Source organism: Arabidopsis lyrata (assembly GCF_000004255.2).
Source record: "Arabidopsis lyrata subsp. lyrata unplaced genomic scaffold ARALYscaffold_1, whole genome shotgun sequence".
In the NCBI taxonomy this organism is placed as follows: Eukaryota; Viridiplantae; Streptophyta; class Magnoliopsida; order Brassicales; family Brassicaceae; genus Arabidopsis; species Arabidopsis lyrata.
In genome coordinates this window covers 9,784,663-9,802,814 of record NW_003302555.1, presented here as the reverse complement: position 1 = coordinate 9,802,814, position 18,152 = coordinate 9,784,663, and the positions used below count along the sequence as shown (strand labels likewise).

Genomic DNA, 18,152 nt, shown 5'->3' with positions numbered 1-18,152 from the left:
CTACTTGATACGTGAGACAGAAACGTTATTGATGCTTAGCTGCGTCACAAAGGCCGAAGCAAATGATGATTTATGGGATATTTTGTGATTTTGTTGGTCAAGAACCAAACCCTATATGACCCATTATAGGCCCATTTACTATTTCTATGTTCTACAATCGTCGACACGTTTCTTATTTGGCGATTGCACTGATCATGTTCTAGATTACATGCAATCAGTTACTTTTCTTGAACCGGCAAGATTACATTAACCTTGCAAATCAATTCACAATTCGACAATCATGAGAGAGGTTAATTTCACTAAAAATGAGCTCAATTCATTGAAATAAATTGGTATTAACCGGTTTAATTGAAAATTCTATAAAACCGAACCGAAAAGAAAAGAGCAGAGTCTAATCGAGAATTAAAAAAGCAAAAGCGAAGGTAGACTGAAGTTATCGGAATTTGCATCTTTTTGAAACCGTCTTTTTGATTCCGCCGTTTGCGTCTGACGTGTTCACGGCGGCAACCTCCATGGACAACGGTGACCTCGGAAACAACCACCACAACTTCCACGATGGTGCTGATAACCGTTTATCAGCCGAATCTTTGCCGTTAATCGATATGCGTCTCTTATCCCAGTCAGAACTTCGCGCTCTCTCTCACTGTTCTTCTCTATCTCCATCTTCTTCAGCGTCTCTCGCTACTTCCGCCGGTGGAGACGACGATTTGACACCAAAGATCGATCGCTCCGTCTTCAATGAGTCCGCTGGGAGCCGGAAACAGACATTTCTCCGTCTCCGCCTTGCGCGTCACCCTCAACCAACGGAGAAACCTCCTTCGCCGCAACGTCAAAGAGACGATTCTTCCATTGAAGAACAAACGCAAGTCGCGCCGCTTCTCAGATCTCTGTTCAATGTCGATTCGATTCAGAGTAAAGAGGAAGAAGACGAAGGAGAGGAAGAAGTCGAGGAAAACGAAGGTCAGATCCATTATAACAGCTATGTTTATCAGAGACCGAATCTTGATTCGGTTCAGAACGTTCTGATTCAGGGAACCTCTGGGAATGAAATCAAGAGGAAGCGAGGACGACCGAGGAAGATTCGGAACCCTAGCGAGGAAGATACGGAGGTTTTGGATTTAACAGGTGAAGCATCTGCGTATGTGTTTGTAGATAAAACTAGTAGCAATTTGGGAATAGAGAGTAGATTTGGTAGTTCAGGAATCTCCATGGATTCAAATTCAGTGAAGAGAAAGAGAGGTCGTCCTCCGAAGAATAAGGAAGAGATAATGAACTTAGAGAACAGAGACAGTGCAATTGTGAATTCTTCTGCATTGGATAAGGAAGAGTTAGTGAAATTGGAGAACAGAGAAGGTGCAATTGTGGATCTTTCTGCATTGGCTAGTGTTTCAGAGGATCCATATGAAGAGGAGCTGAGGAGGATCACTGTTGGGTTGAAGACAAAGGAAGAGATTTTAGTTTTTTTGGAACAACTTAATGGTGAATGGGTGAATATAGGGAAGAAGAAGAAAGTTGTGAGAGCTTGTGATTATGGAGGATACTTGCCCAGAGGATGGAAACTTATGCTCTACATAAAAAAGAAAGGTAGCAGTTTGTTGCTGGCTTGTCGCAGATACATAAGGTATAATAATGTTAGTCTTCTTCTTCACTGGTTTTGTTTCTAGTTGGATTATTAGATAGACCTGGTATTTGGCTGTGGAATTGGTTATAGCAAAGAATAGTAACTAACACTTTGTACCATTGGAGATATAGTTTTGTGGATTCATGAATAGGATTTGGTATATGATGGTGTTTTAGTTTCTGCTGCTAGACTTTTGATTGTCCCTCTTGTTTGCTCTCTCTATCTTCTTGAACATGATAAAAACATGTTTACAATAATTAAGGGCTGCTACTGAAATTGCTTATCGTTAGTTTGTGTATGTATTATTTGCCGTTCCAGGATTCTAGCTGCTGTTATCACTTTTAGTTCTTGAATCTAAATTTTTCTCTTTTTCTTTTTGATTATATAGCCCTGATGGGCAACAGTTTGAAACCTGCAAAGAAGTCTCCACATATCTGCGATCTATCCTTGAGTCCCCGAGCAAGAACCGACACTATTACTTGCAATCTGATAACAAGACTCTAGGACAACAGCCAGTAACAGCTAACGATTCTTCACTAGGTAACTCTAATTCCATGGACTTGCCTGTTCCGGACTCTGAAAAAATGCAGTACCTTGAGAGTGGAAGAACCGGCAGTGAGGTGTTTGAGGAAGCGAATGGTGATGAAGCAGATGGAGTGAAAACCAGTCTGGTGGAGAAAGATGATAATGCTGATTTTCTGAATGGAGACGACCACGACCATACGAAGAAAAGAGATGGTAACATGGAGAATTTGGCAGCTCTATCGAAAGCCATGTCGATGCCGACTGATGAGCTTCAACAGTATTTCAACTGACAAATCCACTGAGTTCAGTGACCAGTTCCTTTACCTGGAACAAAATGTTTTCTCATTCTAGTTCAGATTTTATGTTTCATGCACAAACTAAAGCATGTTTTTAGCTAACTACACGATATAGAATTTGAAAAGGTCCATGTACAAAACAATTAGCAGAAACCAATTTTTTTCTTAAAGATAAGAAGAAAAAATTCATTGAGTTTCAATCTATGTTTGATTTGGATTTTGTATTGTTATAAAGAAAAGAACAAACCCTTAAAATATTGGACAAGAGGACATGTCTTTATCACGGCAGCGTCGTTAACCTTTTACGTTATCGACTGGCCAAATTAGATGGGGTTTAACAGACAACAACTATTAGTTTTAGGTTCTTTCTGCGTAAAGAAAAAACCTTCGAGGCTACTTTATAATTTCTAAGACTTAAGTTTTGTTGACTAAAAAAAGTAGATCCAACGGCCAATATATGGTCACCATGAGAGGATCCTAGGGTTACTACTAATCTCGAAATCAATCAAATCAAAGCATCCATTTTTTTGATTCAGACTTGAGAGAGACAGAGAAAGAGAAGAAGAAGAAGAAAAAAAAAAGCTATGGAGAATGAGAGGGAAAAGCAGGTTTACTTGGCTAAGCTCTCAGAGCAAACCGAAAGATACGATGGTAATTTTTTCGATTTCTGGATCTCTGTTTTGGAAAAATGATTTGTTCATGTTTCTGAAAAATCCGATCTTTTTGTTTCTCCGATCGAATGAATATATGAATGTTTTTGGGTCAAACTAGATTTGTTTTTACATTTCCATAGATTTTCTTTGTAGCCCTTTTACGGATTTGTGTGTTTCTGGGCTGTTACTTGATCTGGATTTAGAGATTTTGATGAGACCTTTAAGTAATTTCTTGTTTGATGTTCTTTAGGTACTGTGATCTTATGTTGATATATACTTTTGTGGAATCTCTTAGCTTTTACAAAGGTGGCTAGTATGAAAATGAAATAGATCTATGTTTTTCACTCTCTGTAAGAAATCATCTTTGCTTTTGGTTTTGGATATTTTAAAGTTTGATGCAGAAGAATGAAAAAAGATTTCTACTTTTCTTTTTTTGTGTGATTTATGTTGCGTAGTTAGATTGGTCCATGTTTTCTTTTTACTGTCTTTAATACCCAAATTCTTTGAAATTGTTGTTGCAGAAATGGTTGAGGCGATGAAGAAAGTTGCTCAGCTTGATGTGGAGCTAACTGTGGAGGAGAGAAATCTTGTATCTGTGGGGTACAAGAATGTGATTGGTGCAAGGAGAGCTTCATGGAGAATACTATCCTCCATTGAGCAGAAGGAAGAGTCCAAGGGAAATGAGGAAAATGTTAAGAGGCTTAAGACTTATCGAAAGAGGGTTGAAGATGAGCTTGCCAAAGTTTGTAATGACATCTTGTCCGTCATCGATAAGCATCTCATTCCATCATCTAACGCTGTGGAGTCTACTGTCTTTTTCTACAAAATGTGAGTCATCTTATGCTTCTTTATACTCTGTCCACTTTTTCATCACAAATGTGGTATGACCTTAAGTTAATGTATAATTGATTTAAGTTGAGATCATATTCAGTTGACTGAAATTAAATGTTTAAGCTCTTACATAGCTACCACTCTTACTTATGTTTCTTCCTAAAATGATGATGATCCATGAAATTTTTTTGCCCCTATTTGTTTCACTGATTTGGCTTTATGTGTTTGTTCTTTCTACGTAGGAAAGGAGATTACTATCGCTATCTGGCAGAGTTCAGTTCTGGTACTGAACGCAAGGAAGCTGCAGATCAGTCTCTTGAAGCATATAAGGTCCTTTGATCATGTTTATTTCTTTTCTTATTTTTGTGCCTTCCCTCTTATATGTGAGCTCGAAATAACCTAACGCAAGTCTTGCATTTTCGTACTGGCAATGTAGGCTGCTGTTGCTGCTGCAGAGACTGGTTTGGCACCCACACATCCAGTTAGACTTGGCTTGGCATTGAACTTTTCAGTTTTCTACTATGAGATCTTGAACTCTCCCGAAAGGTTTGTTTTGTATTTTGGATTGAACATAATAGTGGAATTGATGGTCACTTTCTGACAGTCTGAAACTATGTGTTGTACAGCGCATGCCAATTGGCTAAGCAAGCATTCGATGATGCAATTGCTGAACTTGACAGCCTCAACGAGGAATCATACAAGGACAGCACTCTTATTATGCAGCTACTTAGAGACAATCTCACCTTGTGGACTTCAGACCTCAATGAGGAAGGAGGTAATCTTGTTTTCTTTTGTTTCCCTATCTTCCTCTAATGATCAAATAGTTGCCTTTTGTAAATCTTGTTCGTTATTGAACTGCTAAGAGCCTCAACTTTGAGTAAAAGTGTTGATATGTTGATGCTTAGGAACTGGTAACATTAACCATCTGTCTAGATTTGAATTTAACCATCCTTTATACATTTATGGCTTTGTAGACCTTTCATTTTAGTTTTGAAAGCGTCTACGAAATAGAAAACGCATAGTAGTTTGATTCTAGCTAATTTTTGTAGAAGTTATATGTTTGTAGCAGAGAACAGTAGCATACTAATTTCTTGTTTCTCTTCAAAAGCTTTTTCACTCAACTTTTTTTCTTTTTCCTTCTTAGATGAGCGATCCAAAGGTGCTGATGAGCCTCAAGAAGAGGTATGAAAAGCCAGTTTTGTTACAAGCTATGCTACTTAATGATTTTCCATTTGCATTGACAATTAGACACTCATGGAATAACTGAATCATTGCAGAACTAAATCCTGGATCCCTACTATGTGAGAAGAGAAACGACTCTTGCTGCATCCTGAATCTTGAAGTGGAAGACAGTAAGTGTCGTTACTCTCGGATGTGTAATTTTAATTTATGTCTTTCTTGATGATGTTTCCAGAATCTTGAACTCTTTCCAGAACACAAGACTGTATCTTCAACACTCTTATGATGTGGTTGGAGTCTGTTTTTACGCTTAGTTTGCTTCTTTGCTTTGTTGTTGAATTGAGCCACCAGGCATGATTTGGGTTTTGTTTTATCGGAATATTAGGAGTATTATCGTTTCAATATCAAAACTAAAAACTGACGAAGCTTTATTCTAACTTCTCTAATAACTCTATTGCAAATGTCATGAAAGTCTGAATTCAAGAGCCTACGAAATGATATCCCAATGTTTCAACTTCTCATTTTGTGGATGTTACACCTGTCGCACATAACACCGATTGTGTTTAAACCAATCGAGAGCCTTCAAAGTCTAAAAACATGTAAATCAAATTGTGAACCAATCCTTATAGAAACAGACATCTTTAAAATAGTGCTACATCGGCCAAAAGATGTCTGTTCCACGATGGTTGCCTCTTTTTGTCAACTTCTTAAAAAAAAATCATTGTTGTCACCAATTGACTACTTCCCTCAAGAGATTTTGTGTTTTCTTTAATCATTTTTCTTATGTCCAAATAATTAATATTTCACACATCAATCGATAAATTCAATATTGAGAAGGTTTGACACTTTGACTAATAAACAGAGGATCATGGTAACTATCTTTGCCAAATCAACCTGAAACCTTCAAAAACAGATTTGATGAGCGTGCCAAAATTTGTAATGACATTTTGTCCGTCATCGATAAGCACCTCATTCCATCGTCTACCACTGTGGAGTCTTCTGTTTTTTTCTACAATATATGTGAGTGCTTCTTTTTTTTATCTGTCCTTTTTTTTTGCTACAATGTATGATCTTAAGTAAATGTACCATGCATGTACTTTTACTTTCTTTTTTTTTGTTTTGATGGTTCTGGCTTTACTTTTATGTATTTTCTATGTAGGAAAGGAGAGTATCTTCCTTATTTGGCAGAGTTCAGTTCTGGCTCTCCATGCAAGGAAGCTAAAGATCAGTCTCTTGAAGCATATAAGGTCCTTTGATAATGTTTTGTGCCTTCCCTCTTTATATGTGAGCTCGGAAAAATACTGAAAAATATGTTTTGTGTATTGGTAATGGCATTGTAGGTTTGCTGTTACTGCTGCAGAGACTGGTTTGAGACAACCACTTCCAGTTATACTTGACTATGCATTGGAATTTCCTGAAAGGTTACTTTGCTTACATACATATGATCATTTAATGAAATCGGTGTGGTGTTGTTACTTTCTTACAGTCTGAAACTGTGTGTGTTGTACCAATTGGCTAAGAAAGCGTTCGATGTTGCAATTAAAAAATTTGACAAAGTCAGCGATGATTGAAGCAGACAAGGACACAGTACTCTTATAATTCTGCTACAAAGAGACAATGTCAACATGTGGACTTCAGACATCACACAAGAAGGAGGTTATCTTTTTATTTCCCTATCTGAATCTCTGATGATAGGTACAGTAGTTTTCTTTGGAATCAAAATGGAGCCTTTTTGTGAAATCTTGTTAGTTCTTGAATTGTTAAGAGCCTAAACTTTGATTGAATATGTTGATGCTTGGGAACATACAAACCATTAGCATACTAGTTTCTTGTTTCTCTTCCAAAGCTTACACTCAACTTTTTTTAAAGCTACTCCAAGATTATTTTTTCATTTTGGCATTGCCAAGGGAATTACTTAATCATCGCAGAACTGAATCTTGAATCCTCTGCGAGAAGAGAAACGACTCTTGATGCATCCTGAGTGTGTAACTTTAATTTATGTAATCTTGTTGGTGTTTCCAGATCTTTAACAACAATGCATAACGTCAAACTTCTTATGCTGGTTGCTTGTCACCGACGTTTCTTCATTCTTTCTTTTTATAGTCAAATGAATCTATGAAGAAGAAACCTCGAGAATTGCTTTGGTACAACTTCTAAATCATTTTGTCATCCATCTACAATCAGAAGCATTGTTGAAATTAAATATAAATTGTAGTAACCTGATCCATCCTAATTTTTAATCCTTTGTAGGATAATGACATTTACCTACAACAATGATAAAGATAACTTTTGTTTGGCAATGTAAATCTCATCATACAAATGACAAATACTTTGGTTAAAACATATATATGCAAACCTAATCCAAAAGTACTTTCACATAATTTAAAAACATCCTAATATTTATATCTCGATGATTAAATATAACAAATCAACCAATTATAATAACACAAATCCCCCATCACCACCCACCAACTCCATTTCTCCCTTTTTTTCTTGTTCATATTCTTGTCGTCTTTAAAAACACACAATTTACACAACGAACGCGCATAAGCTATAGCAAGAAGCAGCTATCACAAATCGACCGGACCAGAATCATCTGAGTCGAATCCTGTGAAAAACAAGCTTTTTTGTCCTGATGAATCTTTGATTGAAAATGCTGGTTTATTATATTAGGAACCGTCTCCTCGTAAATGATCCATCCCCCTTCAGAGTTTGTCATCTGAATCGGACTACGACACAAGATATGTCGTCTTTACTCTCTCTTCTCAATGCTTCAGCTGTTAATTCCTTTGCTGCTTTCTGTGGATCTTTCACTCTTCTAGCTATCTCCATTGCCTCTTCATTTGTCATTACCTGTTAACATCATTTCAGTAATCAGAAAAAATGGTCTCATAACACTTGGTTAACCGAGAGCAGAATCGATCTTCTATTGTAATAATATACAGAGAATGTGCCATTACCTTCCAAATGCCATCACTGGCCAAGAGAAGAACATCTGTCTGGCTATCTACAGTGGCTTCTTTTATGTCAGGTTCTGAACTCAGGTGTGTCTTAAGTCCCTTATCTCCAAAGGCACGAGACACAGCTAATTGACCATTCACCCGAGGAACATCACCTGTTAATAGATCACAACCACAGCATCCTTATCAACAATCATTCGATATAATCAACTGAACAAAACAATGATTAAAGCCACACTGTATAAAATCAGTTCTTTACCTGGTAGATTGGATACAAATCCACCTCTATCTTCAATGCTCGACCTTTCAGTACGAGGCTCATGATCTGTACTCATCTGCGTTATTGTGCCACCGTGAGAAAGAACTGCTCGTGAATCCCCAACATTGGCTATCCACAACTTTCTCCCATTAATCAATATAGCAGTCACAGCTGTAGACCCACCACGACCCAAGTCAGAACTATTTGATAAAATCGCCTGGTCCGTCTTCTCATAAGCTTTTGCAATAGACCTTCGAGGATCAACCCAGAACTCTCCCTGAATAAAAACAATCAACCATATAATTAGTGAATAAGGAAGGACTATAATCACTTATAATAATCCCATGTTACAGAACCCAAGCAAAGATTGGTTTTTACCTCCTTAAGGATATTGGAGAAGAGGCGTTTCTGCAAGTAAGCAGGGACACTATCACCCATATGACCATCATAAATAGCAAAAAGCCCCAATTCATGGTCTTGGATGTTGATGAAGTTAGCAACATGATAATCTTCCATGGGATGGTTAGCTTTCCCTTTCACTAGACTAAAGCCATACTTGATCATCCCTTCATCACTTCTTCCTTTACCTGATCGAGATGATGATTGTCCTCCCACAACCTAAACCACACCCCAATAAGAAAAATTTAACACAAAGCTCTCAGATCTTCACTTCTAAGACAAATTATTTCATCTCATAACATTGAAAAAAACAAAAACGAAATTATATAGCCACAAATTCGATGATATATTGAAAATCATCATCACTAGAACAGAAATCTTTACCTCAGAAGCGGAAGTGAAGCAACAAAATTTTCCCATTTTTTTGAATCGAAGATATTTTCTTCGATTTTTGCAACCTAATTCAAACTTGCGCAGATTTATTCAAATAAACAAAACAATCTGCAAAAAAAAAGCAAAATCAAAACCTCGGAAAAAAAGGCAAAATCTTCATTGAGGAGCTTGGAGATGATGATAAGAAGAGGGGGAGATTTTTACCTGGAAATAAAAACCCTAATTTGGTTTCAATTTTTTTGAGGTACTCAACGATAAATCCACAAAGTCTCTGCGACGAAAGTCTTCGCTCTCTTTTCGTTTATGTCTTTTTCCTCCGCGAATTTTTTTTATATATTCAGTTGAAAGAAAAATAAAATGAGTGCTCTGTTATTTTTTTATATTGCATTGGCATCCTTAGTAAATATTAAATATTTACTTTACGCCTCATATTATTGAATCTTATGATTGTGACCATAATACTTCCTCTTGACGTCGATTATTTAATTTGGGTAACAATAATTTCTTAACCTTTAAATTTTAATTCTGTTTCGGTGAAAAATTTCTAACAGACGTTGCCTTGTATTACAGTAAAATGAGGGTGTAAATATAACAAAAGAAATTTTGGGATAAAAGTGAGAGATTTCGGGAATTAAAGGGTGAAGGTAAATGAAATTAGGGGAAGAAAAGGAGAGAGAGAAAGGGATGGAGCAAAAGGAGTGATCTGGTCAAAGAAAATAAAAAAGCTGCCATTTAAAAATTTAAGTCTTAGCTATTTGGCATGTTGACTTCCTCTTCCGTTACATTTATGTCATCTCCTTAACAATCCCTATTTTTTTTTTTTTTTAATGCGTTTTCACTATTCCATCAAAAGTGTGCGAAATAGAAAAAAAAATTCATATAAATTTTATTTTAATCTCTAAATTATATTTGGATAAATTAATTTATTAAAAAATACAGTAGTTTTACTTTTTTCACCCGTTATATTTTGGAGTATTAAATAATGGGATTATCCAAAACTGAAGGATTAAGTCAAAAAGTAATGAATGTTTCGTTTTCACACAGATTAATGCATGAAATTAGCCGTTTACTAGAAAAAAAAACATATTCATTTTGGATTTGAGATATGGCTTAACGATTGCGGTAATTATTTTACCTTTTATTTAGAATTAAAAATTCGAAAACAATTATGTAGGAGTAGTGCTTGATTGAGTAAAATGTAAAATATCAGGTCTCTTCCCATTACCAGAATCTAAACGAATGCGACAAGAAAGTGGAAAGGGTCAAAGGCTTCGACGCGTTTACTAGCCATCTTTTTGTTTCTTCATTTAATGTGATTCGCACACATTTCATGACTTTTGACCCTTAATTATGTTTTTTGTTTAATCAAACACATCAATATAGCTTCCTTATTTATACATAAAATTTTGATTGCTAGCCTAAAACAGACGATTTGTTGCTTAAAATAATAAACTTGTTCGTCTAATCCTCCGTGATATGTTCCTCTAAATTAGGTTCATAGGCCCCCTAGTCATGTACATCATAGGCCCCTAGTCATGTACTCATTTCCTATTATGGGCCTTTTATGAGCCCAACCCATTATTTAAAAAAAAAAAAAAGAGTTAGATCAAGCTTATCTTATTTTCTTACTATGTATATAAGTACTGATACTGATACTGATACTGATACTGATAGTGTATGTTAGCGAGGCCACGAATGTGAAACTAGATATGTATGAGTTATGTATATATACAAGTACTGATAGTTTTGTTTTATTCTATGCTTATATGAATGGCTTCGACCGGCACGATTGAACTGCTTTCCACTTTTTTCATGGTGATTCTTCTTACTCCTCAGTGATCATTCCACTTGGAGTTAGTGTTCTGTGATGCCAATCATTCAACAAAAAACTGTTAACCTCCAGAGAAAATGAGCCACTAATAACACCAACAAATACCAAATATACAAATATAGGGAGAACTATAAAGATGACAAACATACTCAAACACTTTTGATTGATGCAAGGTTTTTATCAACATTTACAAGTTTTTGAAACACTCGCATCGTTATTCCATGTTATAAAAATTAGATAGTTGATGCAAGCAGCAAAATGCTTATGTAAATCGGTGAGCGCTTTCACAAAGAGTACGTATATGCAAGTGAGAGAGAAATAGGGAACTGACTTTGTGAGGTAGACTTCAATCAAATGCATAGGGATCATCAGCATATGGGTTGAGTGAACCTTCTGAAAACAAGTCTCCAATATTTGCAGAGCGAGGATGACCGGCCATCGATGTTTCCTGCGCTTAAAAGACCATAATAATATGCAGTTTACTCAGAAAACATTTTAGAAACCTAGCATCATCCATAACTTCTTGGCTTGAAAAAAATTTCTGCATTATAGTCGCATAGACCTAAAGCTTGGTTAAGCAGCCGCCCTAAGTCCGACCTCCTATTGTTCCCTTATGTCGGTCATTTTATCTATTTTACTATGAAGGAAGGTGTGACGGAATGACTATAGAACGTTTTGTGAAAATATGATGTTTCTCCTATCATCAAATCTACTTTTTTACTCTCTGCTTCAACACTAGTTGACTGATGTGAGGGTTTGTTCATTTCAAGCATCAGTAAAGGTAGTGAATTTGTATTTTACCTTGGCAATGCTTTTGGGTGTCATCAATTTGGGTGTCAACCTAGTACTGCGTCTTTGTGGCTCCTGTTGCCAAAGAATGTAAAGTTAGATTTCTTGAATATGTCTAGATAGCAGGATGGACAAGCTGACCTGAAACATTGTCGTATTTCTTGTTTTTCTCCGTTTAGGTATCCTCCCATTATTCGTTTCAATGTCATAATCACGATGAGGTTCCTGCCCAGTTGACCACAAACCAAACAATGAGGTTGATTTCGATGTAAAAGTGCAAAGGTTCAATTGTTCAAATGTTTACCTTGCTATGATGCTTTGGATTTGGAATGCTCATTACGCTTCCTGTGTTTACATTTCTAGCTTTCTTCAATATATTTGACACAGATGTTACTTTTGTCTTTACAAAAGGAGAGTCCTGCGTTTAATCCATGAGAAAGTGTTAGTGTGTTGCCTTGACAATGCAGAAACGAAACAAAAAGAAGAAGAAGATATATTTGATTATTTGCCTGTTCCTCATCATTTTCTGTCCTCACTGTTGCATGCTCGCTTCTCTTATTACCACCAAGACGAGATTCTTTCACTTTGATCGACGAAAGTGAATAGTCCTACAAGGTAATAAACACCATGTCAACCACTTACACTATTAATATTACTTTTAGCACATATTTAAAAGTAGATAGATAGCGATAAGGAAGAAAATGAAGTCCACTCTAACCTTGTTTGAGTTAACTTCTTGCTCTTCAGGTGGATTGTCACTCATCACCTTCCACTGTAACTGCACCAAAGCTCTTTGCCTCTCTTCCTGCAAGGTTAGGCCATTAGTCAAAAGTTAAACCCATATCATCTTATAATGGATCTTAAAAACCACTTACTTTTTTCCTTTGAAGATCTAATTCTTCTTGCAGCTTCTTGCAATCATCTTCATACTGACATTTGAATGCTTTCAACTGAACATCATGCTCACTCTTCAAAGCCGTTATCCTCTGGATAAATATACAAACCATTTCAATACCAGAGGCTCTATACTCTTGCATTTGTCTGAAATATGAAGTTATATCTGTGATTACCTCTTTTAGTTCATTTTCAGCCTGAATCTGATTTTGTCTCAGTTCCTGGTCATACTTGGCTTTGAGATTGAGCTCCTTACTCTCATGTTCCTCCCGAATACTAAGAATCTGGGGAAAATGCAGATTTTCTCAGTTTATGTCCATAATAATTCGAACTTGGCTTGACATGTTGTCAGAAATAAACTTCCAAACAGATTATACATGCATTTTCTGTTATTAAATCTAACAACTCAACCCAGTTTGATTGATTCATTCTAAGCTATGCACCTTCATGCTTGAGGATGGTCAGAACCATCAGGTTTCTTTGGAATCTAATAACACTCATTGATAGTATCGGACTGGACAATGTATGAATCAGTAACAGGATAAGATGTGGTAGTTTAGCTCAGGGATTCGCAGAGAAGCCTTGTCCAAAAAATTCATATATGATTTCCAACATATGAGAAATCAGCATGATCAGTTAAATAAAAGATAAGTTCAAAGATATACTAGATGCCGTGCATACCAGAGAAGAATGTTCCTCTTGACTAGTCAGCAGTTGCCTCTTTGATTCTTCTTTGCAATCTGAGAGTTCTTTATCATATTTAGTGGACAGCTCCTTGATAATTCTTTCAACCTGGAGTTAGAACCACAAAAAACATCACCGAGACATCATCAATTTTTCAGAAGACTGCAACAAAAGATACTGTAGTCATTATACCTTGTCCTTTTCAGAATTAATAATCTCCTGCTTCTCTACATCATACTTCCTCCTGATATCATTAATTGCCTAAAAATAACATAGAGAGATCAAAATCGTCTTTTGCATATTGCATTCAGATTCAGCTAAGGGCCTCACGATACTTATTTTGCTAATATATGGAAACATTGCTACAGATATACCTGGTCATTCCTCTGTGATAATTCTTTTAAGTGCCTTGACAATTCCAACTGTTTACTTTCTAGCATCAGGTCATATTGCTTCTTTGCTTCTACAAGCTTAGTTTCAGCAGTTGCCAGTAGCTCCTTGTCCTGCAGTGGGATTCATATTTGATGAGTACTAAAAAGGTTGATTAAAAAACCTTAAAGCCATGTCCTAGTATTAACTTTTTAGACCTTAATGATTTGTTGGTTTAAATTCTTCTCGTTTTCATTGCACTGCAGGATAAGATTTCCTTTCTCCTCTATGACGGTTTGGAGCTGGTTCACCTCTTTCGCCAACAAATCCGCCTGCAGCTGATGGCTCTCACTCTCTTTTTGCAAAGTCTCTAGTTCCCCAACATGTCTATGTGCATCTGCCTGCAGTGTCTCGTACTTCTCTTTGCTTTCCATCTCTAATGATGAAAGCTTTAATGACAATTCTTGCTGCAAGATAAACTTGAAAAACATTAGCATCACAAGAATGCATTAGCTACAGTGCATAGGGATAGAAATTAATTTGATACCTTCTTATCCGCTGATGTCCTTACACTTTCCAATAAAGTTTCTATTTCCTCTTTCAGCTTCGAAATCACTGATTCTGTTTCAGCATTCTTTAAAACCAGTCCTTTTGCTTCAGACTCCAATTTATCAATGGTCTGGCTTGCAGAGCAGCGTACCCCAGAAAGTTGAGATATTAAAGACTCTTTATCATTCTGGAGCACAACTATTTTTTCACTTAGTTCGTTGCTCGTTGATTCCAGAGCTTCTTTTTGGGCAGTTATGCTAGAAAACTCGCCCTGGAGTTGATCAAACGATCTTTGAGCACGATCTGATGCAAGATCTCTGTCTTTTCGCGACAACATAAAGTGGGTATCATATAGGCCACTTAGTTTATCAAACTTTCCCTTGAGGGTCAGATTCTTTTTGTCCAATTCAGTCAACTCAGCTACCAAGTAGTGGACAAATTCATCGAGCTTCTTAACCTCCTGCTCTGAGCTGACAAGCTTTTCAAACAGTTCATCTGCACTCAACTGAACACTCGTCTTTTCTTTCTCCAACTTCTCCTGGATACTAACAAGGTCTTTGACCTCGTCTTCTTTTGTTGTTAACTCAAGATGTAGCTTTTCCAGTTGGGAGTTCAAGTTTTCAATGTTGAGTTTTCTTTCGGCTGCAGTTGTTTCTAACTTTGTTATCACAGCATCTGCCACAGAAGAAGCACTCAATAAGAAAATACAATTGCTTTAGATCATGAACGTCTTTCAGAAACATTGCTTTTCAAATGTGTGGCCACATATTATAGCTCTTCAAAACGTAGTCTAGAACAAGACTAATTCAACAATCATTTTTTACTGCATGTGACCAAATGGCATTGTGAATTCAAGAGGAACGAGAAATGTACCTTTCTTCTCAATGAGACTGGCAGTTCCGCACCGTTCAGTTTGATAGAACATTTCCTTCTGTTGTTTCTCGAGTTTGAGCTCCTCCAATTCCTTATCTCCTGCATTTTCAACTCAAAGATGTTACAAACTTGGATACCAATTGCGTTACAGGTCATAAATAGAATAATGCAACGACTTACTGCTTGTGATTTCTTCTTTAGCAGTAACTAATCTTAAAGACATGTCTCGCATTTGCTGGTTTAAAGAGTCTATTGCTTCTGAACTAGTACTGAATTTGGTCTCAAAAAAAACTTTATCCTTCTCAGCTGCAGATGCAAGTTAGGAAACATATAAAGCAACACAGCATATATAAGATATTTCACAAAATCAGATGACTGTATGATCATTTACTCTTACCATCCTGAACTTGAGAAGCTAAATGCTGCAGAGTCTCAGTAAGTTGATCACCCAGAGTCTTTGTTGAAGAGAACTTAGATTCCAATCCTCTCCAAAGCTTCTCATCTTCCTTTTGCCTAACTCTGAGCTTAGCATTCTCATTAAAAGCGTTTTGAAGTTTATCCTCTAAGGCATAGACATGCTCCAGTGACTTTTTCAGCTTACAATTCTACACCATGGAAAAGCAAAATTTCTTTCAAATTTAGGTGAAATATGTATCTGCTATCTACTCCGAAGAACGAAACAAGAGCTAAGACCTCCAGATCAAAACTACTTTCATAAACGCAAATCTAGCAATATACTTCACAAGCACATCCATCGAATTTAAGTTCGTAAACACAAATAATGTATGAAGAAAACAGGATAGCTTCCAAAATACCGCCAGTTCTAGATCTGTTCTCATAGCCGCCTGATCCTTCACCAGTTTCTCTGTTAAACAAACGTGAAATCTTCGATATCATCATAACAGTACGATTTGAGAGAGGCGGATTGAAATAAAACAAGAGAAAGACCTGCAGTGAGTTTCAAATTCGAGAAACTTCCGGAGGAGACGGAATCCTGAGGCGGACGAGTGGAGAAGGAGTACGTCTTCGCCGATCCAGAAAACGATCGGAGTTGATCCAAGCTCTTCATCGCCGGAAACCCTAATTTCTGCATCTCGAGATCGGAGTTCGAGATTGTAAGCAACAAAATGACGAAATCGATCTCTCGCTCTTGGTCTCTCGCTCTCTCGCTCTCTCGCTCTCAATTTCTTGCGCGCGTTCTCGAAATTGTGTGAGAAAAATTCTGAAATAAAGTTGGGCGCCAAATACGTCGGTGGTGTTTATACCGGAGAAGCCGACTCATTTATCCCAACGGCATGCTGATGTCAGAGACTCAGAATATCGCAGTAGCCACGTGGCACGATCAACGGCTGCGATTGATTATCAGCGAGCTACATTATAATTCTTTTCATGAACCATTATGGAGTTATTATTAATATATATGATCATTATCAATTAGTTTTGAATGCTTCTCATGGACTTGCAAATTTTTAATTTTGTTTAAGATGTTATCAAACTATTATTAGTACTCCTTGACTACAATTTCATAAAATAAAAAAAAAATTGTAGTTTGTATAAACTAAAAATTTTTGGATGAAGTAATAAACTCTTAAGTCTTTTATATGATGATAACACCATATTTTAAAAAACATTCCTTGACATTTTACATAATTTGGTTTTAATGACATATTGCCTCCGGCCTCCAAATACCAGGCACAGCTCTGACTCCTAAGAGCACCATTATTTCTTAGTTATAAGAAATATTTCTTAGTTAAGAGTTGTCTTAAGAGCCTATTGATAATGATGGTCTAAAGGCTTAAGAGTTAAGAGTAGTAACAAACAATGAAGCCTAAAGCCTGGGTAAGATAGATTGAGAGGGGAAAGCAATGTATTGTGTTGGATACTGCGTATAAGTAGGTTCCTATGAAAACGCTACATGAACAATAGAGGAACTAGTTAAACAATTTTTTGCAATGTGGTTGATCGAGCGAGGATTCATGTCAGTCAAACTAGTTTCTGTGAATAGTATAATCCAGATTCAAAGACTATCAACAAGAGTTGTATTCTTTGAATCAGCTTGTCTGCATTCACGACATGACAACATCCATCACACAACAACCAAAGGCTTTGGATCGAATCATATTCAAAACTAGCATATATGGAGCCATAAGTCGAGCTTGCACTAAAGCAACCACATCTTTTGAAAGTAGTGAGATTTGACAGCTTCAGATGCAAAGCTCAGTGCTTTATGAGCAAGAGCCAAGAGGGTCATGATCACCCATAAGCACAATGATTAAGAGAGGCCAACAATGCAATCCAAATCCACAGGATGCACCAATAATACAGATGAGTGACCATTTAGTTGAAACAATACTCAAAATCAGGGTATAAATTTGAAGCAATCAGGCACCATTCTTCTGATAAAACCCTACCAATACGATTAAAGGATCCAAAACGATGAAAAGGGATGATTCAATTGCATACTCACTAAAGGTTCACATCACAAACATCATCAGCAACATACCCAGAAACCCTGACAAACCCCCAAAAAACATCATAAACGAAAACGTACAAGTAAAATTTTCCCAATCAATTAAACCTCGTCTTCATGAAGAAGCATATTTGGGATTCCTTTGTTTACCGGAAACTTCCGTCCAGTCTCAGGGCAAACAAGCGCGCCTTCTTCGAGGTGGAGCTCGAGCAACGCGTGGTGGAGTTTCTTAAGGAAGGGCTCATCTGATTTCAGCACCGCCGCGTCCGGAGAATCCTCAGGTAACTCAGCGTATCCCATGGAACGCGCACCTTCCACAAGAGCTTTCCACTCAATCTTCGCGAACATGTGCCTGATAAAATCGGGATTGAAATCGACTTCCTTCTCAATCACGTTCCCAGCTTCGATCCGTAGAGGAAATCCATTGGTGACTCCTTTGATGTTGCAGGAAAGCATGTTGTGCGTTATCAACCTCATCTCTAGTTTCTCTCTGGCTTAACCCTAGTAAAAAAAAGCAAGACGAAGAAGACGAAGAAATAGATGCTGATGCTGATGCGGCCGAGGGTTTTTGTTTTTG

General features: G+C 37.0%; 5 protein-coding genes and 1 long non-coding RNA gene across 7 annotated transcripts; 3 read left to right on the top strand and 3 right to left on the bottom strand.

The window, feature by feature from the left end:
* Positions 1-367: 367 nt before the first annotated feature.
* LOC9329279 (methyl-CpG-binding domain-containing protein 8) lies at positions 368-2,642 on the top strand. 2 transcript variants are annotated; one of them, XM_021011755.1, is made up of 3 exons: positions 654-960; positions 1,032-1,621; positions 2,010-2,642. In XM_021011755.1, exons 1-3 carry the CDS (start codon positions 739-741, stop codon positions 2,434-2,436), a joined length of 1,239 nt encoding a protein of 412 aa, XP_020867414.1. In that variant the 5' UTR covers positions 654-738; the 3' UTR covers positions 2,437-2,642. The 2 variants fall into 2 exon arrangements, with proteins under 2 accessions (XP_020867413.1, XP_020867414.1); XM_021011754.1 differs by having other exon boundaries at positions 368-1,621.
* A 92-nt stretch (positions 2,643-2,734) lies between these two features.
* Positions 2,735-5,507, top strand: LOC9326571 (14-3-3-like protein GF14 epsilon). The gene is made up of 7 exons (XM_002893171.2): positions 2,735-3,093; positions 3,617-3,923; positions 4,169-4,256; positions 4,363-4,472; positions 4,553-4,701; positions 5,071-5,108; positions 5,204-5,507. Exons 1-7 carry the CDS (start codon positions 3,027-3,029, stop codon positions 5,207-5,209), a joined length of 765 nt encoding a protein of 254 aa, XP_002893217.2. The 5' UTR covers positions 2,735-3,026; the 3' UTR covers positions 5,210-5,507.
* Positions 5,508-5,967: 460 nt separating this feature from the next.
* Positions 5,968-7,646, top strand: LOC110224796. The gene is made up of 2 exons (XR_002329290.1): positions 5,968-6,125; positions 6,265-7,646. It is a non-coding gene; the product is annotated as an uncharacterized LOC110224796 (long non-coding RNA).
* LOC9326570 (probable protein phosphatase 2C 9) lies at positions 7,426-9,448 on the bottom strand. Its single transcript, XM_021011982.1, has 6 exons — positions 9,321-9,448; positions 9,108-9,224; positions 8,703-8,942; positions 8,325-8,601; positions 8,066-8,220; positions 7,426-7,958 (listed from the first exon to the last, which is right to left on the bottom strand). Exons 2-6 carry the CDS (start codon positions 9,141-9,143, stop codon positions 7,821-7,823), a joined length of 846 nt encoding a protein of 281 aa, XP_020867641.1. The 5' UTR covers positions 9,144-9,224; positions 9,321-9,448; the 3' UTR covers positions 7,426-7,820.
* A 1,109-nt stretch (positions 9,449-10,557) lies between these two features.
* Positions 10,558-16,615, bottom strand: LOC9326569 (synaptonemal complex protein 2). Its single transcript, XM_021010417.1, has 19 exons — positions 16,054-16,615; positions 15,921-15,970; positions 15,503-15,710; positions 15,286-15,411; positions 15,106-15,204; positions 14,231-14,907; positions 13,902-14,150; positions 13,689-13,817; positions 13,507-13,575; positions 13,312-13,422; positions 12,807-12,914; positions 12,612-12,722; positions 12,455-12,541; positions 12,246-12,344; positions 12,041-12,154; positions 11,878-11,961; positions 11,749-11,811; positions 11,279-11,395; positions 10,558-10,978 (listed from the first exon to the last, which is right to left on the bottom strand). Exons 1-18 carry the CDS (start codon positions 16,196-16,198, stop codon positions 11,294-11,296), a joined length of 2,631 nt encoding a protein of 876 aa, XP_020866076.1. The 5' UTR covers positions 16,199-16,615; the 3' UTR covers positions 10,558-10,978; positions 11,279-11,293.
* An 887-nt stretch (positions 16,616-17,502) lies between these two features.
* Positions 17,503-18,131, bottom strand: LOC9326568 (multifunctional methyltransferase subunit TRM112-like protein At1g22270). Its single transcript, XM_021013534.1, has one exon. The coding sequence runs from the start codon at positions 18,050-18,052 to the stop codon at positions 17,678-17,680; it is 375 nt and encodes a 124-aa protein (XP_020869193.1). The 5' UTR covers positions 18,053-18,131; the 3' UTR covers positions 17,503-17,677.
* Positions 18,132-18,152: the final 21 nt, after the last annotated feature.